Below are 22,948 nucleotides of genomic sequence, written 5' to 3' on the forward strand. Positions count from 1 at the left end.
ATATTTCTAAAGAAGCCACTTACTTATATTTATGCCAGGTTCCATTTAATGGCTGTTATGACAGTAACAGTTGAAACCCTCTATATACAAAGTGTAATGTAATGTTTTTCGGGGAACTTGTCCTGTGAAAAAGATGACTGATATACTGTACAGTCACAGTCATTATCTCCAGCAATTTTGCCATATCAGGATCATTTTTACAATCCAGACGGGAAATGTCATAGCACATTTTTAAGTATTATGACTGAATTAAGAACTCTGTATATTACCAGCTGCAGATCTATGCACTGCCTGGAATTCTGCCTAGATAAGATGTGCACTTATCTGGAGTCCACTGGATACCATGTTGTCCTCACCAAATAATGTTATTAATAATGCACCATATCAATGCAGCTTTATTCATATGACATCTTCTTTTTATTTTTGGAATTCAGCCATGTGATTTTTCATGTACAAAGAGACCAAAATTTATGCTTCTCTTGGTGCTTGAATTTGTTCACAGATCCACGACTAGTTCAATATTTTTATGTTCAACAGGGCTCCCGAGATCTGAGGGATTAGAACCTTCTTCCTTGCTCGCTTCATTGCTTGTATTGTTATTGAGGAAATCTTCACAGTTCATTTGTACCATCATATTGACCCTCTCAGCCACACAATGTGCTGTTAAACGTGCCTCAGGATCATGGTCCCAACATTCTATGATAGTGTCACACAGGAAGTGCATGCCCTGTACAAGGAACAAAAAAATGCACGGTAGTTGCCACAATGTAAAAAAAACAATAGACATATATTCACTCACAGTTCATACTACCAGATTTTAATTGAGACCATACTTGCATCAATTCCAACACACTCTTATTAACTTTATATTGGAAAGCCATATTCATAGATCATGCTACAATAATTAGACATTAGTTAGACAAATAACTATTTAGTCTATGACTAAACAAAGTCAAAATATTTTGCTTGCATGATTTACGGAAATACCCCAAATAATTACCATGTAATAGACTATTTTAAAAGATTTCTATCATTCAGATCCTGGTAGGTTAAAGCCAACTTCCTACATTTTAATATTGTTAAAATAAGTTTTTTTAACTTTACAGTGAAATCATGGACCAATAAAAATGTGGACCTATGATTCTGCTATTGGACTCAGAAAGCCAACTTGGATGTAAGAACCTTCCCATGAATGTCACTATGTCTGGACCCAAACAGTTTAAATGTTAAAAGCAAGAAGGGTCGTACAGAGGGTGGGGGGGATGTGTGTGAAGGAACATGTTCTCTGAATAATGTCTAAAGAAAGATTTACCTCCAGTAGATATGCTAAATTTTATTTATGTTTAACAGTCCCAAGGGCACCAGTCTTTTCAGCCTCCTTTTTCTGCAGGGTACAGTTCTAAACACAAAGGGAACTGCACCTCTGCCAACCCAGCAAACTAGAAAACCAGGCACCCTCAGTTACAATGGAGAAGATGAATGTAATAATTATAATGTGTAGTCACTTCCTATAAGAACCTATTTTTTTTTAAAGTGGAGCCTCACCTCTCATACTAAAAAAAGACAGAAAAATGCAAAAAACAAACATCACACTGGATCCTAACTCACACACTGCAGCATAGGCCTATTACTGGAGATTCTTATAGCATTTCACTAACTGCTAAATATCAACAATAACAATAATAAGTTTATATTTTTATTGCAACATTAATAAGACATCTCAAGGTACCTCACAGTAATGTTAATAAGCAAAATTTGACACCAATTCATCTGAGCAGATTTATGGGCAGGTGCCAAAAAGGTCAGAGGGGTAGGTTTTTTAGGAGTGTCTTAAAGGAGGAAAGAAGATAGATAAGCAGAGAGGTTTGGGGAGGGAATTCCGCAGCTCAAGGTCTTAGCAGCTGAAGGCACAGCTGCCAATGGTGGAGCAATTAAAATTGGGGATGCTCAAGTGGAAAGAATTAGAGAAGCACAGGTATCTCAAAAGAATTGCACAGCTGGAGGAGACCACAGAGACAGGGATGGGTCAAGCCATAGAAGGAAATTAAAACAAGGATGAGAATTTTAAAATGAATGCACTGCTTAGCGGGGAGCCATTGTAGCTATGGTCAGCACAGGGATGATGGGTGAAATTTGGTGCTAGTTAGGACTTAGCAGAGTTTTGGGTGACTTGAAGCTTATCATTGGTAGAATGTGGGAGATCACCAATGAATGCCTTGGAATAATGAAGTCTAGAAGTTAAAAACACCTGGATGAGGGTTTCCTTGCAGATGAGTTGATGCACGGGCAGAGTTGGGCAATGGAAGTAGACAGTTTTAGTGATGGCATAGATAGGTGGTCAGAAGATCATCTTGGGCCAAATATAACACCATGGTTGCAAACAGTTTGAAATGGGAAAACTATTGGGTTCACAACATAACCTAAATACTGTATGTAATTGTAAGATGAACTCCCATCCATTGCATATGAGTTCAGTTGCTACAAAAACTGCCCAGGCAGAAAAAATAATTTACATGTTTTTGAAGCAGGCTAAGTTCTATCAGCATGGTTTCCATGCCTATAATATTTTGTTTATGTTTATTTGTTTGTGGGATGTAGGCTCGGCCAGCATTTATTGAACATTCCTAATTGCCCTTGTTCAGAGGGCATTTTTAAGAGTCAACCACATTGCTGTGGGTCTGGAGTCACATGTAGGTCAGATCAGGTAAGGACAGCAGATATCCTTCCCTAAAGGACATTAAAGAACTAGATGGGTTTTTTTTACAACAATCGACATGGTCATCATTAGACTTTTAATTCCAGATTTTTATTATTGAATTGAAATTCCACCATCTGCCATCGTGGGACCCAGCATTACCCTGGGTCTCTGGATTACCAGTCCAATGACAATACCACTATGCCACTGCCTCCCCCTGATGTATAGTCAAAAAAGAAAGGGAAGAATAGATATAAATCAACACAAAGTAAAAGAAACTGGTAGGAATAAAAATAAAGCAAAAAAATTGTAGGTGCTACTGGGACAAATGGAGAGAACTCAGATTTAAGTTGATTGGCAAAAGAACCAGATACAATAAAAGGAAGCATTCTTTTATACAGCAAGTTGTGATCTGAAATGCACTGTCTGAAAGGGTGATGGAAGCAGATTCAATAATTTGGGGCAGAATCTTTTGGCCCCAAGTGGCAGGGGTGCGGCCAAGGCCGTAAAATGTGGCGAGACATTCAAAGGTCCATGACTTCGGCAGTACCATAAAACGCCGCTGGCGTAAAATTCCACTCAACGTCGAAAGAAAGGATTGAATAAATACTTGAAAGCAGAAAGAAAATTGCAGTGCTATGAAAAAGGGCAGCAGACTGGGGTTAATTGGATAGCTGTCCCAAGAAACCAGCACAGGAATAATGGGCCGAATGCCGCCTTCTGTGAAGCATCATTCTCCATTTCTAAAAGCCATTAAGATCACAGGATACCTTGCTGTTGGGACAAAGGATGAGTGCAGGAAGAAGAATAGAACAAAACTTGGGATAACTGGAGGAGAATTCTGAAAGCCCAGAACAGCCACTTCTAAACCAATAGTAACAAAGGTAAGGAAGGAAAGAGGACAAGAAGATAAGGCCTCTGCACTTATACTGTGGAATCAGGAAAAGCACTCCTGCTTCTTCATTCTCCACATTCATGTAAATATATTTAAGAAAAATAACCTTGTTTGTCGGGGCCTAATATGCAATAACTTTTAAGATAGCCTGTTCAGCAGCTTGCAGACTTGGTTATCCTGAGTGCATCAGATGCTGATGCTGACTGCTTCTGAACAAACCAATATTGCAGTGAAGACTTGAAACAGGCATTAGGCTCCTTATCTGCATGCTCAAAGGACCTATTTCTGGCATGGGCCCCACCCTTGATGCCAATTTCTTTTTCCTACACCAATATAGCTCATAACATACCATTCCTGCTCAACGTGTTGGAGGTTTATGGGGCAGGTTAGTGGCTGAAAAACTAGCGCTAGCACAGTTGCATTTCTAAGCTCAAGTCTCTGGAGTATCTCTGACTCAGAGATGAAGATGATGCCATGGACATTGGGGTAATCACCCTAGATAATCACCCCTTCTCAATCTCATTCTCTGTATTTCAATTGCCCTGGTTTTGGTCCTTTGAAAATGATCCTCTTGTATGTGTTAGATCAATTTACCCAGTTATACTTTGCAGACTGTGATGCGGGGCAGGTCCAAACACTGGTCTCCAGTATGCCTTATAACCACAAAAAAGCGCTCTTAAACTGAGTAATATCATGCAATGAACTGTGCAATAAATGGCCATCAATTAGGATTTTACTCTTAAGATTATCCTAGACTTTCAAAGCCTGGCCAAAAATACTGATTTTCATGGAGAATGATTAACATATTTGAAAAGTGGTATGGGATTATCATATTTTTTCTGAACAAGCAATAAAATTAATGAGTTAGCTCAGTAGTAAAAACGTCAATGCTAACAAAAAGCTTGCTGATCCTACAGCATACATTTAACATTACCTTTTCCTTGATACATAGAAAATTGCACCAACTCTCAAAAATGCAAAAAATGATGGTGGTTGCTCCTTGTGTAGTTGTCAAATCCCCAAAATACTATTTTGTCTTACAAAGAAAGCTTGTAGTAGCAGAGTCAACACTCAATTCTCTCTTGTACTTCACCTACTTTATGCACCAGCCAGTTGCTGGGAATTTCAGGGCGACCTCTGTCCCGTAGTACAATGTCCCTCATGCTTTCAACACATGCATGCTCACGGACCTTTGAACCAAAAGGTGATTCATAACTTTTCACCTCTGTAAGAAAATTAAAAAGGCATTATTTCTGAATGAATATCAGTTTCATTCAAACACAGCAATATTCAAAAGCACCGGATGTTGCTATATTTTAGGAAAAAACATGGTTTCTTGTACAGCACCAAGACACCCTTTTACAATGAGGAGTGCCATATCAATGTAGTTGTTGCAGTCAATATTACCAAATGTAATGAATAGTGGAAGTGTTAAAATATTATCGTTAAAATAATAGTCTTCTTTGGACTAAGCAGCTGAGTAAGTTTAAGTGGATGGAAGACATCATGGCTTTTATTTTCACTATCTCCAATAAAGAAAGGGAAACTGGATTAAGGAAATAAACTGGATGAATGGAGTGTCTACTTGCTTCAGAACCTACCTGATTTTCATTCCCAGCTCCTAGCTTATCTCACAAGTGCTGATTCTGGAAATTCACCTAATGTCCCTTTCAATACATTATTTAAAAACAAAAAAAAAATCAAGAGCATTTGACTCTCCTGAGCAGTTTCCTTTTCCCCTTCACTCAATTTCCCCTTTGACTACCTTCCTTAACCCCTCCTCCCCTGAAGTACTCACATTTGCTTCACCCAAGTGCTGAGTCTTCTTGTGTGAGCATGCACAATAAGTGTTGGTAAGCTACTGAACTGTAAGGCCATCACATCGCAATTCTGTCCTGCCCTCACTCCTGCAGTGTTCATCAGTAAATCAGGAAAAACTACTTCCGTTGGTTGGTGAGTCGATAACCAGGAGACAGAACATTAAGATCATCGCTAAATGAAGAACTGGAGAATTTACTTCTATTTTGTACAGAGGATAGCTGGAACACAGTCTTCCCAACAGAAACAGTACTGGAAGCATAATCCATAATGGCTTTTAAAAAGGAAATGGATAAATGTATGAAAAATAAAAACTAAGTTCAATATAAAGAAAGGACAGAAATTAGGACTAAATGGGTGAATTAAGACAATGATACAAAACGGGTGAAAGTCCCTTTTCTATACTCCAAAATTCTATCACCAAGTACATATAATTCTACAAAAGCAAAATATTGCATACAGTGGAAATCTGAAAAACAAAAAATGTTGGAAATATGCAGCAGGTCATGTAGCATCTGTCATCAATCTGAAATGTTAACTCTGTTCCTTTCTCCACAGATGCTTCCTGCCCTATTACACATAACTCTAGTTGGGGTTACTGGTTAGTGATCAGAAGTTTTTTTTAAATTTTATTCGTTCATGGTATGTGAGCGTCACTGGCTAGGCCAACATTTATTACCCATCCTTAATTGCTCCTGAGGAGGTGAGGGTGAGGTGTCTTCTTGAACTGCTGCAGTCCCTGTGGTGTAGGTACACCCATAGTGCTGTTAGGAAGGGAGTTCCAGGGTTTTCATCCAACGACAGTGAAGGAAAGGCAATACATTTCCAAGTCAGAATGGTGAATGGCTTGAAGGGGAACTTCCAGGTGGTGGTGTTCCAATGTGTCTGCTGCCCTTGTCCTTCTAGATGGTAGATGTCACTGTTTTGGAAGGTGTTGTCGAAGGAGTCTCAGTGAGGTCCTGCAGTGCGTCTTGTAGATGATGCACAGTGCTGCCACTGTGCATCAGTGGTAAAGGGAATGAATGTTTGTGGGTGCGGTGCCACTCAAACGGGCTGCTTTGGCCTGGGTGGCGTCAAGCTTCTTGAGTGTTGTAGGAGCTGCACTCATCCAGGCAAGTGGGGAGTATTCCATCATACTCCTGACTTGTGCCTTATAGATGGTGGACAGGCTTTGGGGAGTCAGGAGAGGAGTTACTCGCTGCAGAATTCCCAGTATCTGACCTGCTCTTGTAGCCACAGTAATGATATGAATAGTCCAGTTCAGTTTCTGGATGTTGATAGTGGGGGACTCAGCGATGGTAATGACATTGAACATCAAGGGGCAATGGTTAGATTCTCTCTTGTTTACAGGAAAATTGGAAAATGCAAATGTACAAATGGGAAAAGAGCAAAGGCCTGAATTTTACCTTTGGTGGGCACACGTGATCGGCGGGCCTGGGAGCTGTCAGGTAACGGACCCCTGACCGCAATTGCATGCTGGCTGGCCAACTAACTGCTGCTGGGGTGGGGGCAGGAAGCGGGCGGGTGATGGCATTTCCGCGGGCATAGGCGAGGGCGAGCACTGTGAGAGAGCTCCCTGGAGGCAGAGAGCTGCTTCATGGAGCTGCAGAACTGAAAACCATCAAGTAAAGTTTTAAAAAGCTGCAAAAAAATGCCCATGCATCACAATCAGGCACTTGAAAATATAGTTGATAAAAATGCTATCCACTGATTTTAATTTAATTTTATTTCATAGCAGATATTTCATCCCGCCCTTGGATGGGGTTTGATGAACCGTAAGGTTGGATGGGCTACGAAAAGCCGGAGACAATTGCGCCATTGGGTTTAATTGCCCGCTCAATTGTCGGTGGGTACGCTTCCAAATTTTACGCACGCCCACCAAGAGAAATACCCCACAAGTGCGCTATGACATCAGGACACTCATCCGACATCTTCTCGTGCGATTTTCCGCCTGATCGGGTCGGGCATGTGCCTGCCCACGGGATGTAAAATTCAGCCCAAATTGTTTTATCTACTGGCTTCGCTGCTTCTACGATTTCATGTCTATTTTAAAAACTACATTCATAAAAAAAATTCTGAATTAGGAAAATTACTTAGCCCAATTCAAACATACATCACACATTAAATGTCAGTTGCATAATATGCCATGTGACTCTTGAAATTTGACATTTTTACTTAACCTTAAGTGTTCATGTGTAGATGAAAATAGGGGGGAGCAGCTGTTACAATATGACTAAATAATAGTAAACGTGTTTTGAAATAGGTAAATGCTGTACAGTTCTCAAAAATTACATATGTTAATTAATTTTACATTTTTTAAATGCCTATGCAATTTTAGCATTGCCTGTGTCAACAGATTGGTTATTCTTTCATTTGCTGTTTGTGGATGCTTGTTCTTTGATTGCTGCATTTTGCTACTAGCATTTCAGGAGTAATCCACTGGTTGTAAAATGCTTTGGGATGTGCTGAGGATCTGAGGAAACACTGAATAAATCAAGTTTTATTTTTCTTTCATAGTATGGTGCACTGTGCAACGGAGGCTGAAGCCTTCATTCTGAGGGCCGCAAAGGTGGTGTGGGTGGGCTAAGGGGGCCACTATCCTATTTCATTGCTCAACAATTTTGTATATATTAAATGACAATATGTTTATTTTGAAGTACAAAGTTTGTATTTTTTTCCTTTTGCGCACTGCTGGCTGTATTTTAAAAATAAATTGCTAGCTATTTGTAAAAATGTTAGCTTGACAGGGTTGACATCTGAAACTATCAAAGATCAATAGGTGTTAGGTCTCTTAGAAGTGCAGCAAATAGGGAACAGATCCATTCTGCTATGATTGAGGCTGCTAGAAAAATAAAACTGTCTAGTGGGAAATTAGCATGTATTTATTCAGGACATTAATAAGATTGCAGGTGAGGGATTTTGACTCACACCAAAATGACATTGCTTGCTCATCAAAATCCAGCCAAAAATACTGATCTTTGTAACATTTTGAAATATCCTTTTGTTATAACTTTATTGAGAGCCTAGATGAGGACCCTTTATGCAAGAGTGTGATACCACAGCCTTTTGACATAGTTTACGCATAAATAATATCCACCTGGGGGAGGTGCCTGAGGGTCTTTGAGCATCCATGAAGCCACCTCCTATCCAAGTGATTGCTCTTATACTATTTATTGTTCATCTAGTAATAAATATATTACTGCTGGACCTTTGATGGATACAGTATTTTCTAAAATATTCAGTAAAATGTTAGAACAATTTCACTGTTTCCACATTTTGGTGTGTTTTTGTCCATGTACATTCAGGAAATATACAACATAAAATGTTTAAGAATCAGGAAACATCTAATGGTGATCCTTAAGCATTGTAATCATATGTTTAAATCCTGTAAAATTCTCTCATCTGTATAAATGAGATTTCAGAATAAAAAATTAATTTGTAAAATATTTCAAAGAGCTCAGGCTTAACTGCATATTTAAATAAAAAGAAAAATTTGTGAAATATATTTTAATATTCCCTATGAGAAATTATAGTGACTAATGATTATACATATTGTGGAACATTTTACATTAGAGCTTTGCATTATTGGGTTGTTCTAACATGACTTTACCTCAAGATGTCACTAAAGAGCTAGAATACAACATATTCAATTGCAATTTAAGTATAAATAACTTGGCATTACAATGGATCCAGCTGGATTCAATACTCCTAAAGAGATAAAAGCACTAGTTTGCATGTAATAAGATTGGCACATACAAAATAGTTGCAAATTAATATTCCATGAAAGCAATATTTGCATTACTATTCATTATACCTTCACTTACTAAGTAAGAAACAAACTGGCTAACATTGCCTGAAAATGAGGATCGGATTGGATATATGAGTTATAAATCTAATGGAACAAAAGTAAATGTTCTCTGGAGTCCAACTATTCTGTGGATTACATCCTTTCACTCTTTTTCTGGAGCATGGTTAGAATTGTGGTGCTTATCTACAATACAGAAGCAAAGGGGTGTCTTTTTTACTTACAAAACTAAATGGAAAATTGGTGGTAGCAGATCGGCAGCCCATTATATGCCTCACTTGATTTTCTTTCTATTGACTTCCTTTTGGTTGCAAGATAAACAACAGAAATATAGGACTGAATCATCCCAGATTTTCACTAAGTCTGGTGGTGGGTAAGTGAAACGACATTTTACCCGCTGGCCGCAATGGTGGCTTTTCATGCCGTATCATCCCAAACCTGCCACATTAATTATGCATTCCCAGGATACACGCCATTTCAATGGCAGGCAGACTCCAATTTGCCTGCCACACCATCACCTCGCTGCTTCATCACACCAGACACTATGTTTAAAGTATCACCACGCTCAGTGCTTCCAGCCAGGACTGCAGCAAAGAAGACATGGCCCTGCAAGGCAAGAAGACTGCAGCCCTCAAGTGCCTTGTGGACACCGTGGAGGCCCGCTCTTATGTCCTCTACCATGCTCTGGCTGCAGGATGGGCAGCTACATTACCGTTCCGGCTTGGTAGGTGATGGCAGTGGTGATCAATGCCAATGCTGTACAGAAGAGGTTGGCCATCCAATGCAGATAGAGGATGAATGATCTCATCTGTGCAGCCAGGGTATGGCAACCATCTCATCGCTCTAAACTCACACTCAAGCCCATCGCACATTCACCAGCATCTCACTCACTGCCAGCTCAAGGGACATCACCACCCATTCTCTCACACACATACCCTCACATCTCCATCTGGCCTCATCTCCTCTGGAGACTGTCTCCTCAACCCTCCCCATCTTGAGGCCACGCACAGATTAACATGTGCCCCCCAAACAGCCTGAGTTACCCTCCTTCCCCAGTACAGCCCTTGCCCTGCAGCCTCTTTACTTGCCTGTGGTAATTTCTCCCCCTTCCCCGAGCAAGACCTAGCCCTGCAGCCGTTGAAAAGCCATCCACATATGGCTGATCTGGTAGGTATAGACCTGTGTGAGAGCCCCCCTAAAAGTGATGTGGTGCTGTCTGTGAAGCCTGGCGCTGATGACTGTGAGTGCTGACCGAAGCAAGGCAGGCAAACAGACCTTCAAGTCCTGAGTGAAGTGCAGCCCACCAAGTGCACACCTTATATATACTGTTGTGAAACACGTCAGTGTGTTTTCCTGCCGACCCAGGCGGACGATCAAGTGGGGGAAGGGAATAGTCTAGCAGGCTGGCTTTATAATGACATACTGATGTATCACAATGAGTTTCCCGATGTCTGATGGTGGGAAATGCAGCCACCATTGGTGGGTGGAAAGCACGGTCGCAAACTGATTTCACAATGTCATGAAACCGATATTTGTCCTTCTCGCCATATTGGTCCGATCATGTCACCGAACACACCCGACACCAGCGGGCACAGAAAATCCTGGCCACAATCTCAGAAAGGATGTTAATGGGTTAACTGGTCTACAATAGGTAACTATTAGCTGATATAAAAGATAATCTTGCTGAGGCAATGAATAGGGAAAATAGCTAAGATAGTGAAAAGAAATGATAAGAATGGAAAATGGCAGTAAAATAGGGGGATTGGGAGGAAAGAAATGCAAATCCATTATGTGCAAAGATCTGCATTGCCAAAACAGTGTCTAATGAAGGTTCCACATTGTCAACCCACGTCCCAGATGTTTACAGGTCCATCTACATTACTAGTATCTCCTACTGAAAGAAAATGGAGTAGATAATCAAGAAAGTCAATGTGAAGAAAAGATCAAGTGAGGTGTAGAACAAGCTGCTGATTGGTTGTCACCCATTTTCCACTATGATGAAAGCCAATTTCAGTCCCTTTGATTTGGATAAGTTTAGTCAGTTTATTTTGTTCTCAATAGGTACTCGATGAAGCTCTGTACTAAATGAAAGAAAGAGGAATACAGTGGCATATTTGACCTTGGTCCTGTCATGTGAAGCAAAGATATCATATTCCTAAACTTACAAGATACGGATTTTAATTAACGTGCGCTTTTTGAAATTCACTTTAAAAAGAGGACAACGTGCGGCAAAATGGCTGCCATAGGAAGGTTACCTTTTGTGCTTTCTGCACTGACAAATAATTAATTCAGGTCTCTGGAAAGTTCTTTAAATGTAAATGACCATGGATAGAGTGCCATCCCTTGAATAGGCATACAGGCTATATTGTGAATTTGCATCCCTATTGTCTGTGCATTTACCGAAACTCAAGCTTAATTGCCCCTCAGACTCAGGGTCTGTGAGCTCGAAACTTAACAAAGAGACTTGCAGAGAAACCAGTTTATCAAAAGCTGGTGTGAACAGCCACCCTTCATCCCCATTGTGTAGAACCCAGCCTAAACAACCAGTCAAACCAAGCAGCGGAAGGGGGACTAATTTACCTTCACTGCAAGGATTCTTCTCTACAGAAATTTGGCCACAACTTCATCTTGCAATCCAACTTTCATTCATCTCCAAAGAACAAGGCCTGCAACGCTGCACCTTAAAAAATCTTAAACATGTGGTTTTGCTTCTTGTTTTTCCGTGATAACCTAAGTATATGCTTCATTTTTAGAATTCATATTTCCTTGTGTGTAAGTCTGAGGGAATGAGTGCTTTTGTTGTGTTTACATTTTGGGATGTTGTGTGATAAACGTTTATAATTTCTTTGATTTACGTTTACCAGGAAACCTTTTTGTATCTATCCTTAAAAGCCACAACACTGAGGTTTTAAAACACTCCCTCAAAATACACATCTTGATGTGGACGTCTGAGAGGTGTGGAGCAAGGGGGAAAGTTATCCCACCATCTCTCTCTCCCATCTGTAACACTGTTAAATAATCAGGAGCAGCATTAGGAAAGTCAGTAAAACCAACATTTGTGGTAAGGTTTTATACTTTTTTAACATCAGAATGTTTACAAGATTTACTCTTCTCTACTAGTTTAGCATGCAGTAGAATTTTTCTTGTGCAGTTGAACAAATAAGTATTTGATGGTCTGTCATTAATCTTACCTCCAATGACTTCACATCGAGAAGCCATCTCCCATAAAACCAAAGCCATTGAGTAAATATCCATCTGTTTAAATGACTCAAGATCTTCCAGGTTAACACGGGATTCTAGAACTTCAGGTGCCATATACCTGGCAGTGCCAACCTGTCCAACAAAATAACACATTTTTGTTTCCTTATGTGAGTGGCAAAGCATATTTACTAAACCATGAACATTGAATGTAGTAAGGATAAGCAACCACAATGGAATGGCACATCTCCCAATATCAAATGTACAATCTTCAGATAAAAGCTTTCAAAATAGCACCCAAACATAAACTTTTATTCATTGTTAAATATATATTTTTCACTCTTTAGATCTCCTTGCATCACATTATATTTCCTTGCAGATAGTGCTCTGAGTAACTGCTGCAGTTCCTAATCTGATCACATTGTGACTTCATCAAGATGAGACCATGCATAGCTATATTATAATTCTGCAGTTGAAGAATTATCTTGTGTAAAATAATCTGACCTTTATCTCATAATAAATTAATTGAAAAAATGTAATTTCAAGAAGTATATATTTAGACCAGAGATATTAAAGTATGTTATACAGCTCATTATACAAATATGTGTGTTGGGAAGAAGGGGCATGCTGCTGGTTTGACATGTACTTTTAGAGAGGAGTTTTTCTTGTTCACAGTACTCAGGTATTCTATAAAGTAGCTTAATGCAAATACATATATAAGTAAGTTGTTTTCTATTCAACCCGGGACAAATCAGTATTTTAAAAATGTATGTCTTTATGTAAACTCAGTTTCTGCATAACAACATGTGCAAGGATTTTCATGTGAAATGGAGTTATCAGCCTATGATATATAAGTCATGATATATAAGGTGAGGCTGCTATTTCCTATTGTCTTGAAATGCTGATAGAGTTGCCAGGTTGCTAACCTCCAGGACTGGCCTGGAGTCTCCAGGAATTGAAGATCAATCCCCAGGACACTGATGTGTGCAATCCTGGTGAAAAACAGGACATTAAAAAAGATTCTTTTTTTTTTCTTTGAATATTTCTCTTTAACAGATACTAAAACATTGAAAATGGAGAAAATGGCTGTTTGGCTAATAGTCAAGCAGGGTAATGAGTCTTTATGCTTTCTGATTGGTGTAGGAAGGCAGTGTGTTGCAAGGAAAAAGGATGTTTTACCCGCCAGTGGCAATGGCAGCTTTTCCTGCCGTATTATCCCATTCCAGGCCTCATTAATTATGCATTCCTGCAAACATAGCAGGTCGCTGGTGGAGTGGCCTCTGATTTGCCTGCTGCACTATCACCTCATGCCTTCAGTATTCTGGGTGCCATATTTAAATAGAGCTCCTGCACAGAGCCAGCACTCTTCAAGGGATGGGAACCTGCTGGAAACTGATGGCTGCCAAAGGGTGGAACAATTCTGCCTCCAAATTTAGTGAGGCCTCCCTCGAGCACCTATGGGTTGCAGTGGAGGCCTGCCACGAAGTCCTCTACTCCTTCCCTGGGTGAAGACCAGCACGCAAGGTTACCATTCCAGCATGGGAGGTGGTGGCAGCAGTGGTCAGCGCCAACTCCAAGCAAAGGAGGACAGCCATCCTGTGCAGGAAGAGCTTGAATGATCTCATCTTTTCTGCCAGGGTAAGTCATTCTTCTCATCACTCTCAACCCACACTCACAAACCCATCACACATCCACAGGGATCTCACACCTTAATGGACAACACCACTAACTCTCACACATACCCTCACATCTCCATCAGGCTCATATCCTCTGGAGCTCGTGTCCTCATCCCATCCATGGCTCCACTCATTACACAAACATTCCACGCAGTGTCATGTGTCCTGCTCACACTCTCTCCATCTGTTTTTATGCAGGAGAAGCTGGCTCACATCATCAGGGAGAGGTCCAAGACTGGGGGTGGAGTGGCCCATATTAGGCCCCTCACTCACTTTGAGGAGCGTTTCCATCGCACTGACAGGTGAGGACATGGACTGTGCCTGCAGCGACGGTGAGGTCGGTGACGAACACCCACGTGGGTATCCTTGACCACGTCATCCCTCTCTCAACACAGCTGTGAGTGCTCTCTCTCCTGCTTTTGACTCTGCTGTCATGCACTAGTTATCTCTACTTTGGTTTACAGGGAGCTCCCCCAAGCAACCAACTCCATCAGCCAGCCAGGACTGCTGGGGAAGAGGCATCAGTGAGGTCCGAGTCAGATGACAAGCCTCCGGAGAATCAGTAGAAGAAAGGGGGGATTTGTGCAGAAAGCGGAAGTGCACGCAGACCTCCACTCCATCGTGGTAGCCATGGGTGAGCTCCTGCAGTGGCAATGTGCGAGGGAAATGACACACCTCGACATCCCTCCAGGTGCTCCTTCCCTTCAAGGAGTCAGGCCGGGACCCTCGGGCACCCGATGGGAAGGGGTGTGGCAGCTGGACTCCCTGGGTCATCCACTTAGGAATCTAATAGGCTGTCCTCTCCCTCCGAGTCTCCTTTGCCTGTGTCCCCCTCAACCTCATCCTCTGTCACTGCAGAGGGAGCAGCTGGCCCACAGTAGGACACCCAAAACAAGCCAGAGCCCTCATTCCCTCAGCTCTCCAAAGGACCCACACCAAAGATATGAAAGGCAACAGGGCCAACCATTGCAAAGGTTGTCTCCACCCTCTCCTGCGGATGTCAGGGCAGCACCTAGAGGAAGATATAAACCTAGAAAAGTTAAGAATTTCTGATCACAAGTGATTGCACGGGTGAACAGATTTTGTCACTTTATAATCTGAAAATATATTCGCTTTCACATTGAGTAATGTGTAATGATGTCTTTCAACTTCATTCACAGGCTTCGTGAGTCCCACCCCCCTGCATCTCCTGCCACCCTCCCCCATCCGCACCCGCCCCCCCCCACCCCACTAGCAGTTCAGTTGCACCCAACCAGACTAGGAGTGATTCTGGAGGGAGATGTGTCTGTGCCTGTGTGTGTGTGTGTGTGGCAGGGCCTTTTGGAACCTTGTGCAAGCATTCCCCAACGCACAAGGAGTATTCCTCCATCACACTCATCTCACTGTTCATTTTGAATTCTGTCCGCTGGGGTTCTCTTTCAGTTGTCCATCTGATCTGACCTGCATTTCCACCCACCCACTGATCATACTCCCATGCAGCAACTGTACCCATCCAACACGAGGCTCCGCTCACTTTTGATTTCAAAAGATGGTTGCAGTGAGGTTTTCTTCTCAGCTCCACCATCTTTTCCCCTCCCACAGTCACCCATGTCCTTTCACTGTTGACCTCCCCGGCACCACCTTCCACGTCCCCGCCATCACCCACCAGCCAGAACCCTTTTCTTTCCAGGATGTCCAGGTGAATGTGCATGTTCCTACCTTCCCTAGAATCCCACCCCCATCCACATTGAACTCACCACTTCCTCCTTCCCACCCCCAGGGTCTGTGTCTGCCTCCGATTCCCCACCAATTATCCTTGCTGTCCCTTCTATCCCTACCATAGCACCCTCACCCTCCCCCCTATTGTCTCACTCTGCCCTCTCTCACAATCACTATTCCCTCCTATCATGCCCACCCTCAATTCATTCCCCAGGAGACAATCTTTGACTCCACAAACCCCTCTCTTGCACATTCACCTGGACACCCACCTTACTCCCTCCTCCACCCGGACTCCTTCCCCCTCCGAAGTCCTTCCTCTCCCTGGACTCCTTCCTCCCATGGGAGTCCTTCCCATCTCCGAACTCCTTCCCTTTCACCTTCCTCCCCCCCTATACCTACCTCCCCAGTTGCTGCATTCTACCCAGTTACACCTTCCTTCCCCAGTACTCCCTCCCCCTCCCAAACTCACTCCTGACACCTTTGTTCACCCCCTCCCAACTTCATGTCTCCCCCCTGCAGACCTTCCTCTTCCACCGCCCCCTCCATACACCTTCCTCTCCTCCATCCCCCCTTGACAATCATCTATAGCAGCCCATGACCAAAACCATGATGTCCCAAAGCAGACCCCAGACATCAACGGAGACCCTCCCACCTTCCATAATCAGCTTTGTAGCAGAACCATGTCCATGAAAATCCATCCAGCATGCGATGTACGTGTTCCTCTGGGATCCGGTAGCTGTAGGGCTTCAGCGTCTTCTGCTCCTCGGATGTCCGCAATGTAAGCAAGGCCCTAACGGTAAGTCCTGACTTCTGCACATCACACTTGTCAAGACACGTTCTGGATGTGGCGTTTTCCCGCCGACATGGGCAGTAAATTTAAGGGGGGGGGAATGATTCTGGTGAGCAGGGCTTATAATTAGATGCAGATTATTAAAATGACGTTCCCGATGTGATACGTGGCAGCGGGAAATGGGGCCCACCATTGACGGGTGATTGCAAATTGGTTTCACAATGGTGTGAAACTGATTTTTGGCCTCACTGCCATATTGACCGCTCACCCCCGCCATGACACCTGACGCCATTGGGGCTGGAAAATTCCAGCCTGAGGTTCTGCAAAGTGAGTTTCAGGAACCAGGGACCAATACTCATCAGTAATACATTTTCACAACGTTAGTAAGATAAGGGAGATAAACATGTGGCTGAAGGGATGGTGTAACAGGATGTTTCCAGTGTCACAAGAACTTGATTGACTTTTAACTTCTTTCTGAAGTAATCTAACAAGCCATTTAAGTTTGTACCAAACTGCTACACCAGAAGAAGGCAAACTACATTCTCAGAGTAGCTACAGGATGGGCAAAATAACATCAGGTTTACCACCAAGCCTGATGGTCACATCCTGAGAATAAATTTAAAAATTAATTCTTGGAATATTGAGACCCATTCTAAGGGTCTAATGAGAGTGAGGAACTTAAATATTAATAAAGAACAGATATTGGAGAAATTAGATAACTAAAAGCTAAAGAAAATCCCCTGGGGGCCTGATGGCCTACATCCTAAGGTTTGAAAAAAGGTAACTGCACAAATAGTAGATTCATTGGTTTTGATCTTCCAGAATCTCCTAGACTCAAAAATGATACCCATGTATTGGAAGGTAGCAATTGTAACCTCGCTAGTCAAAAAAGATGGGGGAAAGAAGTCAGGGAACTATAAGCCAATTAGCCTGACATCCATAGCAGTGAAAATGCTAGAATCTATTTTTGAGGACTTGGTAACAGGAAACTTAGACAAGTCCAAAATGATGAGAGCCAACATGGTTTTAAGAAAGGGAAATTGTGTTTGACAAATCTACGAGAGGTTTTGATGATACAACCAGCAGGGTAGATCAGGTCATTTGCTACCTTCCAATCCATTTTAGAATTCTAGAAGGTCAAAACCAATGCATGCACTAATTGTGCAGTTATCTCTGTGAAACCCCTAGGATGTAGGTCATCAGTGGATTAAGTATATTTGGATTTTCAGAAGGTATTCGATAATGTGCCATAGAATAGGTTGTTACACAAGATTAGGGCTTGCGTGATTGGGGTAATATATTAGCACGGATTGTCGATTGCTTAATGGAGAGAAAACAGAATTGAAATGAACAGATCATTTTCAGGATGGCAGGGCGTAACTAGTCGAGTGCCACATAGATCAGTACTTGGGCCTGAGCTATTTACAATTTATGTCAGTGACTTGCCTCTACAATCACTATTCATAGCTCAGGACAACAACATGCATGTAAAACCTACGGACTCCTTGGGGGCTGAAATAAAAACAGACAATGCTGAAAAAACTCAGCAGGTCTGGCAGCATCTGTGGAAGCTTTAGTTTTTCTTTAGCTCTGAAGAAGGGTCACACAGACTTGAAACGTTAACTCTGTTTCTCTCTCCACAGATGCTGTTAGACCCGCTGAGTTTTTCCAGCATTTTCCGTTGTTATTTCAGATTTCCAGCATCCGCAGTATTTTGCTTCTATCCTTGGGAGCTGATTGGATCAGTTGGCCGGACGGTCACTGTGGATCAAGTTGGTGCTAACATCACAAGGTTTGATCACTGTTCCAGCTGGGATGCATTTGGGACCGGCATCCTGGCCCTACCTGTGATGGAGGTTGTGGCACTGTGGGTCAGACTAGCCTTTAGGCAGAGAACTGAAGAGGAAGATCAGTAACTTATATGAGAGGATTGAGTGTAATGTATCCAGGGGGACAATTTTCTCCCAGTTCAGGAGCGGGTGTGGGCAGGCACGGAGCCGATTGCCGCCCACAATCAGCTGCATGCCCCCATTTTACATGGGTGGGCCAATTAATGCCCGCCCGGCATAACGTGCGCCCAGTAGCGCTCAGTGCTACCTTTGTGGGCAGTGGGAGGAAGGAGAGTCGGAGCCTGCGTTCTTTCACGCATGCGCATGAAAGAGCGCAAAAATATTCCTGAGGCACGGAGTTGCCTCAGGGAGATTAACTTGAATTTGAAGCTTCACAATAAAAAGAGTTAAAAATCATTTACACATGTCCCCTCATGTGACAGCGTCACATGAGCTGGGACGTGTTTCTCAAATGTTTAATAAATATTTATTAATTTAATAAACCCTTCGTGAAACTTCATCCCGCCTGTGGATGAGGTTTCATGAAAAATGCAAAGGCCGCCTGGGCTCTTCGCCTGCCCGCCAACCTTAAGGTTGGGTGGGCAGCCCTGTCAAATTGTTTAAGCAGTTTATTAATGGCCTTAACAGGCTTTGACAGTTTGGCAGGCGTGCAGCTGAATCCGGTGCGTGCCCGCCGAACAAAAGATCGGAATGATGCTTGGTGATGTCGGGACACATGCCCAATGTCACCGTGTGTCATTTTATGCATTGGTGTGCGAGGAACAGAAAATCCTGGCCCAGGTTTGCTGACAATACAAAGCTAGGAGCAAAAATAAGCCATGAGGAGGACACAAAGAGACTGCAATGGGATACAGACTGGTTAATTGATTGGGCAAAGTGGCAGATAGACTAGAATGTGGGGAAATTATCCATTTTAAAAGAATGGAAAAACATTTTTTTTAAAGGTGAGAGAATAATAAATGTTAACATTCAAAGGGGTTTGAAAATCTTTGTACACAAATCACAGGAGATGACTATGCATGTACAATAAGAAATTGGGAAAGCAAATAATATGTTAGCCTTATTGCAAAGGGAAGTAAGGAAATCTTGCTGGAATTATATAGGGCTTTGGTAAGGCCACATCTGGAGTGCTGTGTACAGTTTTGCTCTCCTCAACTAAGGAAGCATAAAACTAAACTAAACTAGCCTTTGCAATAAGGCTAACATATTAACTGGCTTAGAGGGGGTGCAATGAAGTTTAACTAGATTGACTCCTGGGATGAGACAATTGTCGTATGAGGAGTTTGAGTAGAGTTGTCCTATATTCTCTGGTTTATGGAAAAACGAGAGTTGACCTCATTGAAAGATATAAAATTCTCAAGATCTTGACAGAGTAGATGCTGAGCGGCTGTTTCCCCTAGCTGGAGAATCTAGGTCATCTTCTCAGATCATTTAAGACTGGGATGAGGAGAAATTTCATCATTCAGGGGATTGTGAATCTGGAATTCTGTGGAAGCTTAGCCATTGAGTATATTCAAAACTGAGATCGACAGCTTTTTAGGCAACAAGGGAATCAATGGTTTATGGATGGCGCAGGAAAGTGGAATTGATGTAAGGGTTTAACAATGATTGTCTGAATTGGTAGGGCAGGCCCGATGAGCTGTATGGCCTACTCCCGTTCCTATATTTAATTTGTTCTTATATTCTGGGATGTTCATGGCCTACAAGGGGTATTGCAGGGTAATTGTCATGGTATCAGACTTTGGACAGTCAAAAGTACTTAACTGGAAAAAATTGATCATTTCAAGAGAACAGTAAAAGGATCTAGCCCAGATAGATTAGAAATTAAAACTAGCAGATGAAATTGTGGGTAAACTATAGAAAATTTAGAAATAGGAGTTGATTAGGGCAAAAACTAGATAGCCCCTTGAGAAATGAAGGAGTTGGAGCAAAAACTAGAATTATCTGGATGGTTAGGGACATAAGAAAGCATATGATAAATCTCTCGAGCTAATGCAAAAAGATCCAGCAGGTAACAAACAATATATTTGGGAATTAATAAGATTAGAACAACCAGGAAATAATAATAAAATGCCATCATTTACCCTCTATGTGAACAAATAATCTTACTGACATTTACCCACCCTTTCTCATAACTCTTATTCCTCTTTCCCTGTATCCACTTAATCTTGAATATAAAAATAAATATACACCTCACAGTTGATCAACTGATATATCACAATCAGAAATAATATTGTAAAAGCTGTCTTTTTCCAGGTTTCCTTTAAGTATGCATACATTATTTAACTAACATTTCTTCACTTGGTTATGTACACAATATGGCTGTATATATTTATTACTGTTTTTGCAAACTGAGATATTTTCATTATGTCTAAATGTTTGAGCATCAGGGAACTTTTGGGACATTTCACTCTCTCAGACCTGGCCTGTTATTTTACAAGTTTTCAGCTCACCCACTGTGACATTGGGAAAAAATGCACCTAATATTAGAACAGAATTGATATTTGTTTATTAAGGATAGCTTCCTTAATGTTATATTAATCCTAGTCAACAGATATAGTCATTGACATTATTTATTAAGGGAGATCCCCCTAACTTAAAGGGTAATGACAGTGTCTGGTGTAATACTGAATCATACAACCCAGGAAGTTCACAAGTTTAATCTCTCATTAGTGAATAAAATGGTGGCAGCCAAGGCAGCAGAAGGGAAGCTACATCCGCCTGCTATAAAGGGCAAAAATCAATCAGGGTTCCCATTTCTGATGACTATTCACTACGAAATCTTGGATAGTGTGTGTATGTGGAAAAGAAGGCAGAATCAAGTTACACTGTTATTCCCCATAGCTGAATAACATGCCAACACCTTCAGCCTAGGTTTGTATATTAAGGTGGCCACTTTTGTGAGGTAAACTGGGAGGTTAGCAAAAATAAAAATCTTTAGGAGAGAAGGAGGTGAGATGTTTGGCAAAATTATTGACTACTGCACATTGATGAGACCTGAGTGGACTTTATCTGTGTACATATTGGGGAGTGTTTTTGTCTGCAGCATTCCTGGCATGCAGCTTGACATTCTGGAAGCACATACTAGGGACTCTGCCAAAACCCAATTTTCTACAGATTAGGCATTGCCCTTCAGTTCAATCCAAGTTCAAGCTCCCTAGTGCTTGCAATGCAGGATTGGAAGCAAAACGACAGAAGGGGTGCAAATTCAACTTTGTGCTTGTTTGGGTATAACTATTGTACTCCTTTCCATAAATAGCATTTATATCTAAACGTTTATGTAAAAATGTGCTTTTAAAGTCTATTTTTCTGCAGTTTTGATAGAATACAACCAAGCCATCCCACTTATCTCTAAACTGACATGCTGTGTTACTTTAATCAGCTTTACAATATCGTGCTTCAAATGTCATGTTATACTCACCTGGCCACTATTAGCAAAGTCTTCAGCTGTTAGAGATGGATCAAGCCTCAGAGCCAGCCCAAAATCACACAATACACATTCCCTTTTGTTTTTAACTAGAATGTTTGTGCTTTTAATGTCTCTGTGGGAGATAGGAATCTTTGGGGTGCCACAAGCTGTATAGTCACTATGGAGGTGAGCAACCCCATTTACAAGGGATCCTGTCATCATGTACATCTCTGTCCACGTCAGAATATGATTGGTGAGGAAATCTTGTAGATTTCCCACGCTGTGATAGGCTGTAATAAGCCAGTATTGCTTTTCCATTCCTCTTCCTCTTTCCTCTGCTGTGAGAAACTGGAGTACGCTCTCGTGTTTGAGATCAACATCTGAGAAAATCTTTTTTTCCGTTCTCCACGATGGATATTCTTCACACGGAAAGATTTTCACTGCAACAGTTTCATATTGCCCTGAAGCACTATGTTTGAGTTTTGCTCTCCATACTTCTGCAAATCTGCCTTTTCCGACAATGCCATCAAGCTCAATGGGCAGAAGTTCATTATTATGATTGATGTTGTTGGCACATGTTGCACTGATGTCAGACTGACCATCATCAATTGCCACAGTGCATTTTCCATCATACTCTCCAGCTTTTCTAACATCAGTCCTTGTTAGGCTTTGGTGCTCTATCTGTTTCTGTGGCCACTCCTTAGTCACTTTTCTCTGTTGTCGAGTACGAAAGAGATAAAATGCCATCGTTACCATGAAAGCAATCAGGATTGGTGGAAGTAGGCTCAACACTGCCACAGGAATTACCTCATTGCTTTGTGGTATTGGATATTCTGAAAAATAATGTAATTATGATAAAATATAACCTCCTTATACAAATAATGGAGAGTCATTGTATGACGAGATACATAAAGATAGCCTGGCATGAACGCATATAAGTATTAAAATGATGGATGCGCAATGTAGGGCAGTCATGAATACTTTATCTGACAGAATGTGTAGCGTTGAACATAGGGCAGAATTTTATTGACCCCTGTCAGTAGGTTTGTAGGCTTTCTCACCCAACCCCGCCTTGTCTGCAATTTTATAGGGGCGGGCATGGGCTTGGGCCCAC

The 22,948-nt window shown here is 41.7% G+C and overlaps 1 protein-coding gene across 3 annotated transcripts in view; it reads right to left on the reverse strand.

Moving 5' to 3' along the window:
- Positions 1-398: 398 nt before the first annotated feature.
- The window catches only part of tgfbr2l (transforming growth factor beta receptor-like), a 54,037-nt gene continuing 31,487 nt past the window's right edge, over positions 399-22,948 (reverse strand). For all 3 annotated transcript variants that reach the window (XM_041200124.1, XM_041200123.1, XM_041200125.1), the window contains 4 exons: positions 21,847-22,667; positions 12,405-12,546; positions 4,688-4,815; positions 399-727 (listed from right to left, as the gene is read on the reverse strand). In XM_041200124.1, the coding sequence (XP_041056058.1) occupies positions 497-727; positions 4,688-4,815; positions 12,405-12,546; positions 21,847-22,667 (1,322 nt within the window). In that variant the 3' untranslated portion in view covers positions 399-496. The remainder of the gene's footprint in view (positions 728-4,687; positions 4,816-12,404; positions 12,547-21,846; positions 22,668-22,948) is intronic.

This window comes from Carcharodon carcharias, chromosome 12, assembly GCF_017639515.1.
Source record: "Carcharodon carcharias isolate sCarCar2 chromosome 12, sCarCar2.pri, whole genome shotgun sequence".
Taxonomy (NCBI): domain Eukaryota; kingdom Metazoa; phylum Chordata; class Chondrichthyes; order Lamniformes; family Lamnidae; genus Carcharodon; species Carcharodon carcharias.